Raw genomic sequence first — 8,720 nt, forward strand, 5'->3', positions numbered from 1 at the left:
ATATAACATATAAGGTTTCCTCATTTTTGTAATTTAAAGTCATTTAAAAAAATTCAAAATATAACATATAAGAAAAAAACTAATTTTTTTTATTATATGGTTAATGTGATTGTTTATTTTTTTAATAATATAAATTTAAACAAAAATGAAGAAGGATGCAAAAATTGTTATCAAATCTTTATTACTCATAATCATTAATTGCCATATATGGTAAATCATATTAGATAATTTCGTAGCTTTTATTTAGGAAAAATATAACATATAAGGTTTCCTCATTTTTGTAATTTAAAGTCATTTAAAAAAATTCAAAATATAACATATAAGAAAAAAACTAATTTTTTTTATTATATGGTTAATGTGATTGTTTATTTTTTTAATAATATAAATTTAAACAAAAATGAAGAAGGATGCAAAAATTGTTATCATATCTTTATTATTCATAATCATTAATTGCAATATATATGTAAATCATATTAGTAATTCCGTAGCTTTTATTTAAGGAAAGAATACACACTTCATATATTTTAGGTTAATATAATGTTCTCTAGTGTTATATAATTATGGAATAATGTGACACCGTTAGATTAAACTATACTTTATATTAGATGCTATAGAATTTTTTGAAATGAAATTTAGAAGGTATTTAGAGTGTCACCTAGGATTTGAGTTTTTTTTAATGAATACAAAATTAAGATTCTAATTTTTCAAATGCTTCTCGATTAATATATAGGAGATAAGACGTTGTCCAGGAAAAAAAGAACCAGTAGTAATAATAAGAATTGGACTTTTCACACAAAGAAAACAAAGTAATACGACCTGCCGTCAAAAAAAAAAAGAAGCAAACGTTTCCTATAAAAAATGGGGGTAAAGAGAGGAAAATGCGAAGAAAGGAGGACTCTCTTGTTCTTCTTCTCTCCTCTTTATTACAAGTTGTTCACTTCATCACATGCTCCTCGTCTCTCTCTCTCAACTAATTCACAAGTTTCAGTTACGCAGCTGCTCAGAGTCTGATCTCATCTCTGTTTTGTCTGTTAAAACAAAAGATCCAGTTTTCATGGAAAATTAAATGAAACAGTGACGTCTCAGAATCATTTCTTCTTCTTTGTTCCCCTACTCTGTTTTTTTCCCTCTTTTAAACTCTCATTCATGGCTCCAAACTCAGTGGCAGTGACAATGGAGAAGCCAGACAACTTCTCTCTATTAGAGATCAACGGCTCAGATCCATCCTCATTCCCTGACAACAAACGCAAATCCATCAGCCCAAAGCAATTCTCATGGTTCATCCTCCTCAAAGCTCACAGACTCGTCTCTTCTCTCTCGTGGCTCTTCGCCTCGGTCAAAAAGCGTCTCGCTTTCTCCTCCAAAGCCATAAACGAAGAAGAAGATCCAAAAAGCAGAGGAAAACAAATGTACAGATTCATCAAAGCCTGTCTTGTCATCTCCATAGTCGCCTTGTTAATAGAAATCGTCGCTTATTACAAGAACTGGAATCTAGATCTCGTGAACCGACCGTCCTGGGAGGTTCGTGGGCTTGTCGAGTGGTCTTACGTGGCTTGGCTCTCGTTTCGATCCGATTACATCGCTCCTATTGTCATCACTCTCTCCAAGTTCTGCACTGTCCTCTTCTTGATCCAGTCTCTTGATCGGTTGGTCCTCTGTCTCGGTTGCTTCTGGATCAAGTTCAAGAAGATCGAACCTAAGCTCAAAGACGATGAGCTCGATCTAGAAGACGCATCAAACTTCCCAATGGTCCTTATTCAGATCCCAATGTGCAATGAAAGAGAGGTAAACTATAAACATACTCTGTTTTTTGCTCTGTTTTACTCTGTTTTTGCTCTGTTTTTACTCTGTTTTGTGTTCTGTTCTGTAACTGTTGTGTTATGTTCTTTGTAGGTGTATGAACAATCAATAGGAGCAGCATCACAGCTTGATTGGCCGAAGGATAGGATCTTGATTCAAGTTCTTGACGATTCAGACGATCCAAACTTACAGCTTCTGATCAAGGAAGAAGTAGCTGCTTGGGCAGAGAAAGGAGTGAACATTATCTACAGGCATAGGTTGATCAGAACTGGTTACAAAGCTGGGAATCTAAAGTCTGCAATGACATGTGATTACGTTAAAGATTACGAGTTCGTTACTATTTTCGACGCAGACTTTACGCCAAGTCCTGATTTCCTCAAGAAGACTATTCCTCATTTCAAGGTAAACCAATCAATCACACTCAATCTATTCTAACTACAAAAGGAAATTTTTTGTTTGAAGTTTCGTAATTTACGATGATGTTTGAAGAAAATTTAGTGAAAAGATTTTACTGTTTTTACAATGTGTTTTTAATGGGAATATAATTTTCCAATTATACTCATCACCGACAGTTGTCTCAAATTTTTTATTCTATTTTTTTCGGTGGGTCATGTTGAGAGTAGCCGACAAATATAATAGTATAAAGTTGTAGGAAAAGTTGTATGTTATGTTATGTATGAAATCAAAGTAACCGACAAAACTAATTTACAAAAATCAACACGTCGTTGGATGATTTTCACATCATGATTCTACAGAATTAGACTAGTTGAACCTAATCTTGACTCAGTATATTTTGTAGTAAAATAATATTTTAATCATCATTTTTGTAAGCTGTAAACAGAGTCAAGATTAGGTTTATATGATAAAGTACTATTTTGAAAACGGTTCGTATTTTATATTTTAAATAAAAAAATAAATATTTTAGTTTGCAAAACTGGAGTTTATTACTTAAAAACATATATTAATTGTGTTTAGCATATGAAAATGAAACAATCATCAAGAAGCTAAAAAGAGTGTGTTGTGTTGTTCAGGGGAATCCAGAGCTAGGATTAGTCCAAGCAAGGTGGTCCTTTGTGAACAAAGACGAGAATCTCCTGACAAGGCTGCAAAACATAAACCTATGTTTCCACTTCGAAGTAGAACAGCAAGTGAACGGAGTGTTTCTCAACTTCTTTGGTTTCAACGGAACCGCAGGAGTCTGGAGGATCAAAGCATTGGAAGAATCAGGAGGGTGGCTCGAGAGAACAACGGTTGAAGACATGGATATCGCGGTTAGAGCGCATCTCAACGGTTGGAAATTCATTTACCTCAATGACGTTGAAGTCACTTGCGAGTTGCCTGAGTCTTATGAAGCTTACAAGAAGCAGCAACATCGTTGGCATTCCGGTCCTATGCAACTTTTCCGGTTATGCCTTCCTTCAATCATCAAATCAAAGGTAAATAAAACTAAAATTCAACTTCTAGTTATAACTAAATGTTTAAGACTTGAAACAATTACTAAATAATACATCTTTTTTTAATCGATTTGGAAACCGAATTATATATACTAATATTTTAGAGTCATAGGCGAATGTTTCATCTCGCTATGTTTAGAACCGGCTATGAACATGAATAAGACTGAATTGTTTGATTTTCCGGTTTTTGATTTTGCAGATATCAGTAGGGAAGAAGGCAAATTTGATCTTCCTCTTCTTTCTTCTAAGGAAGCTTATTCTACCCTTTTACTCATTCACACTCTTCTGCATCATACTTCCATTAACAATGTTCATACCTGAAGCCGAGCTTCCTTTGTGGATCATTTGTTACGTTCCCATCTTCATTTCACTTCTCAACATTCTTCCCTCACCCAAATCTTTCCCTTTCTTGATCCCTTACCTCCTTTTCGAAAACACAATGTCCATAACCAAGTTCAACGCCATGATCTCCGGGTTGTTCCAGCTTGGATCGGCTTACGAGTGGGTTGTGACCAAAAAGACTGGGAGATCATCTGAATCCGACTTGCTAGCGTTTGCCGAAAAGGAAGAGAAGTTGCATAGGAGAAACTCGGAGTCAGGTTTGGAGCTTCTGAGCAAACTCAAGGAGCAAGAGATGAATCTTGCGGTACAAGAAACCCCGAAGAAGAGCATTGGAGGGCTAGTGAGGCCGAGTAACAAGATCAAGAAGAGGAACATGGTGTTTAAGAAAGAGCTAGGGCTTGCGTTCTTGCTTCTAACCGCAGCTGCAAGGAGCTTTCTGTCAGCGCATGGTCTTCACTTCTACTTCTTGCTGTTTCAGGGACTGTCTTTCTTGGTTGTAGGGTTGGATTTGATCGGAGAACAGATCAACTAGACACACACAACATAAAGACAGAGAAGAAGGGAGATAAACCCGTTTATATTCGTCTATTTTTTTGTTTGTTTTTTAAATTCTTTTCCCTTTCTTACATGCGGGTTTTATACATAATTTTCAAAAAACTTATAATGTCCAGTTTCAGATAAATGAGTGAAACGATTAATTTGTTATATAATATTGGCCTAAGGGTTAACAATCATATGGCTCTTAGGTGTTATGTACAAAGAGTGGTTTAAGATTCTGCTATCGATCAGACTGAGATGGGGTTTGCTAAACATATTTACCATAATCGTTTTGGAAATTTATTCACTAATGATGCTTAAGTTTTCCTAGGAAAGTCTTGCTAAACCTATTGGTTTAACATACATGAAGAAGCTTCAGAACAAATGAAATTAAAGCAATCAAAGGTAGTATAATACTTTAATTTTTTTGGTGTGAAATTAAAGCAATCAAAGTAGTATAATACTTTAATTTTTCTGGTTATCTTAGTATTAATTATAATTTATTTACCTAAATAAGATAGGAAAAATGTAATATTAGTTTATTTTCTTTTAAGGATTTCTTTTGCTTTTTATGGATTCAAAAGAAAATAGGCCCCAAACGGGCCTAGAAACATCTAAACCGCGTTCTATCTAATTATTAAAACTTTCCCACTCGAAAAAAAAAAATCTAAATAAGGAAAAAAACAAGAATTGTCAAACAGAGGAAGAAACCAACTTGGAGAACGCTGGCTTTGCCTTCAAGTCAGACCCAGCTTCTCTATATATATATCTTTCTCTACATTCATACGGTTCTCAGAATAAAAAACTAACCAATTTCGAAGGACAAGAATAATAATAAGAAGAAGAAGAAAAGCTATGGCAGGAGGAGGAGGAGGAACAGAAGCGTTTCCTGATCTTGGAGAGCATTGCCAAAACCCTGACTGCAAACTCCTCGACTTTCTCCCTTTCACTTGTGACGGCTGCAAATTGGTATACTTTCCCCGAAAGTTCCACCTTTCTCTTTTTCTTTTCCTGCAAGAATCTTTCAATTAATGTTTTTAAAATGAAAATTTATAGGTGTTCTGTTTGGAGCATAGATCATACAAGTCCCACGATTGTCCAAACTCGGACCACGGAAGCAGAACAGTTTCCATCTGCGAAACATGTTCTATAGCAATCGAAACAACTGGTTTTGACCAAGAAGGGATCAAGTCTTTGCTTGAGAAACACGAAAGATCTGGAGATTGCGATCCGAGTAAGAAGAAGAAACCCATTTGTCCTGTGAAGCGTTGCAAAGAGGTTCTGACATTTGCGAACAACATTACTTGCAAAGATTGTGGAGTTAAGTTTTGTCTGAAACACCGGTTTCCGACCGATCATGTCTGTAACAAGAAGACGGTTGCTAACTCAGGAACAAGGTCGAGGTGGAATGAGAAGTTTATGGAAACTTTGAGTTTGAGGAGTGAGAAAGGATGTGGAAGAGGAACAACTTCTGTTTCATCAAGTTCTTCTCCATCGATTAGATCCTTTTAGTTTTTTTTTCTTTCATTGCAACAGTTTGCATCAACAAATTAAATGTTTCTCATGTATGATTAATTCTTTGTTGTTTTCAAGAGCATTTTAATGTGTGGTATTTTCTTAAAACCGATGTATGTTACAATATGCAAAGCGAGTTTATGTGCCTATCCCTCAGTTTGATGTAAAGTCTCTCTTTCTCTCACACACATATTAGCTGTGATTTCTTTTATTTCTTCTGAGGTAATAGAGTGCATTACATCAAATGATTAATGTTTGTGTTTAGTATATAACAAGAAGATATGTTTAGAAGCCTTTGCTAGCGAAATCATTGTCAGGAGTTGAGAAAAGCATGCAGTGGCACTCTTTTTCGTATGAACAAAAAAAGAGTCAAATTTTAGCTGCAAGGGCAGAAAATTTAAGAACCATTCGTCTAATTGTTTTTGTTTTGGTAAAGCAAGAGGTGTCTGGGCCTTTGGTCCAAATAGTTCCCCTAGACCCGATACCATTTCGCGCTAATACCGATGACATGACGTAAAGCATCCCTCCCAACAGATTTGTCTAATTGTTTACATATACAAGTTATCTACTCAAGCAAACACTAGAAGAACATTAGGCTAGATTTCTTCCTCTATAGAACAGAACAAACATTGTGGAGCAACAAAGGTAAAAGGCAGAGTAAATATCAGGAATATTCCAAAACTCCTTGTCCAACCCCAGCAGATTTACCATCATAGTGTCATAAAAAACAAGATAAGGATCAGACTTTTTTTAAATACACAAGAGATGAAAATGCTCTTTTAAGAAATATCAGAATTACACCTGCAAGGGCAACAGTGGTGCACCATATGAATCTATATGCTCAGCCAATCCTCCATTTGATAAAAAAAAATAAAACTAGTCATGACTTTTATTAAAATGTAAAAGGTGAAAAAACAGAGCCCACAATGTTTAAGAAACAGAGTTCCAGCAAACCTCTACATGGTAAAATAGAGACACATGCAAATAAATATAACATCCTACAGAAATGAATGCCCTTCATATGTTTGTTCAACTCATTGTTATTTCTCAGTTTCCATTTGTTTCATTACTATGTAGTGCCAAATAGTAAGGATACTATGAGAAAAGAATGGCACATAAAACAAGAGACTTCTTGAACAAAATCAAAGCACTGATAGAGCAACAGAATAGGTAAATCCTCAATGTATTTCAGTTTTATTTACATCAGAAAAAGATCAAAACTTTGTACCAACAAAAAAAAATGTAGAATGAATCAAAGAATATCTAAGTCTTGACTGTATTGAAGATACTGTCTCTGTGACTTGTGAAGATCATAAGGAGCCCATAAATAATCAACAGGACACGCCTTACCATCATCAAGCCTCACCCACGGCTTCCCTTTCCCACTCCAATGTATCAAACTCACCGGACCAGGATGCAAAGATCTACAACTACTCACCACATTGTCTCCACCTAGACCGTGCTGGTTCCACTGGTGATCAATAGCCTCAATCTCCCCGGCAAACACCAGAAGAAACGGCGGCAACGAACCCAGCTCGTAAATCCTCTCCTCTCTCTGAATCCTCATCCAGCTTTCGATCTTCCTCGTGTAGTCTCCTTCTCTCCATCTCTCTAAATCGATCACCATCACTCCCGTGTTGAAGTAGCAAGGCGTCTTGGAGTCAAAGACGGTCGAGAGTTTTGGATTTGACCAGAAACGATCTGAGAAGTAATTGGTGAAGTTAGCGTGGCAGTACTCTGGTGCGCCGATGGTTCTCGACCCGGTTAAAGAAACCTTCCACAGTTTCTTGATATCGTCGACCACGATCACATCTGAGTCGAGGTAAATCACGCGACGAACACATGACGAGAGAATCTCGGACAAGTAGCTTCTTGCGTAGTTCAAGGGACTATCGAGAGCTTGTCTTATCGAAGAAGAGATGAGGTTCTTGACGATGGTTTCGTCGAAGGTGTAGACTTTGAAACTCAGAGAAGGGAAAACAGAGGAGAGAGTCTTCGCGAGGGAACCGTGGTGGAGACCCGAAGCGATGAAGTGGAAGAAGGTGTTTTGAGGGCAAGAGGTGTGTTTGAGGATTGAGTGGACTGCAGATACCGTGCCACGCAAGTAAGCTGGGTCAAGGGTCATGGCTATGTGAATAGCTGAAGGGTCGCAAGCTAAGAAGAGATTGTTTTGGAGTAAAACAGAGCATTCTGGTCCGTTTTGGTATCCTGGAGCCTCCATGAAATCTGAAGATCCATCGTTGAATGAAGATTTATCGTCTGGAACCAATCGGATTGATCTGACGGTGAAGAAGGTTGTAGAGATTATTGCGAAGATTATTAGTAGTCTTGAAATAGACATCATCGGAGAGAAGTGATCGGTTTGAAGATCTCAAAGCAGAGGTCTTTTTAAGGTTTTAGTTTTGAGATTCTGGAGTTTATGGAGGAGAGATAGAGAGAAGGGTCGAGGAAGAAGACGAAGACAAGAACTGAAACGCGGTTTTGTAAGGAAAGGAAACACGGTCAAATTAAGTTCGTTTGAAACTCGTTTCTTATTGTCTCTTTTTTTTTTTATAATCTTTCTAGAACATTTCTTTTGAGAAACGGCAAAAGTACAAAGTTATAAGTTCAAATTTATATTGATATTTATTATTAAAAGAGAAGTGCCCTTTTGAAAATGTTCTTATTTCATTAATTAAACTCCCTTTTTTTTCTTGTCTTTTTCAGTTGCATTTATGAAATATCTTAAAACGAATAAAACTGCCTAATTTATTATTTATCTTTTCAGTTACATTAATGAAATATGCTTAAATGAATTTAAATTTCCTATTTTATTGTTTGTCTTTTTCAGTTACCTTAATGAAATATCTTTAAATAAATTTGAACATAATGTCATTTAATCAACAAAAAAAACTCATGAGTTATCCTTACGTGCATAATTTTAATAATGAAGATTTTTAAAAACGTGCATCATTAAAATGTTACATAAAACATGCAGCACTAATATATAACATGCATCAATAAAACTAAAATTTGACTCACACAATTGTACGGATATTATTTTCAGTTGATTAAATTTAAAAATAATTATTT

The 8,720-nt window shown here is 35.8% G+C and overlaps 3 protein-coding genes across 3 annotated transcripts; 2 read left to right on the forward strand and 1 right to left on the reverse strand.

The window, feature by feature from the left end:
* Positions 1 to 800: 800 nt before the first annotated feature.
* On the forward strand, positions 801 to 4,327 carry LOC106306272 (xyloglucan glycosyltransferase 4). The gene is made up of 4 exons (XM_013742831.1): positions 801 to 1,785; positions 1,894 to 2,202; positions 2,832 to 3,236; positions 3,454 to 4,327. The coding sequence occupies exons 1-4, from the start codon at positions 1,147 to 1,149 to the stop codon at positions 4,126 to 4,128; spliced, it is 2,028 nt and encodes a 675-aa protein (XP_013598285.1). The 5' UTR covers positions 801 to 1,146; the 3' UTR covers positions 4,129 to 4,327.
* A 513-nt stretch (positions 4,328 to 4,840) lies between these two features.
* Positions 4,841 to 5,730, forward strand: LOC106304288 (zinc finger AN1 domain-containing stress-associated protein 12). The gene is made up of 2 exons (XM_013740700.1): positions 4,841 to 5,102; positions 5,190 to 5,730. The coding sequence occupies exons 1-2, from the start codon at positions 4,989 to 4,991 to the stop codon at positions 5,643 to 5,645; spliced, it is 570 nt and encodes a 189-aa protein (XP_013596154.1). The 5' UTR covers positions 4,841 to 4,988; the 3' UTR covers positions 5,646 to 5,730.
* Positions 5,731 to 6,802: 1,072 nt separating this feature from the next.
* Positions 6,803 to 8,118, reverse strand: LOC106301948 (probable galacturonosyltransferase-like 10). Its single transcript, XM_013738439.1, has one exon. It carries the CDS (start codon positions 7,990 to 7,992, stop codon positions 6,901 to 6,903), a length of 1,092 nt encoding a protein of 363 aa, XP_013593893.1. The 5' UTR covers positions 7,993 to 8,118; the 3' UTR covers positions 6,803 to 6,900.
* Between the last annotated feature and the right edge of the window lie 602 nt (positions 8,119 to 8,720).

This window comes from Brassica oleracea, chromosome C7, assembly GCF_000695525.1.
Source record: "Brassica oleracea var. oleracea cultivar TO1000 chromosome C7, BOL, whole genome shotgun sequence".
NCBI classification, from domain to species: Eukaryota; Viridiplantae; Streptophyta; class Magnoliopsida; order Brassicales; family Brassicaceae; genus Brassica; species Brassica oleracea.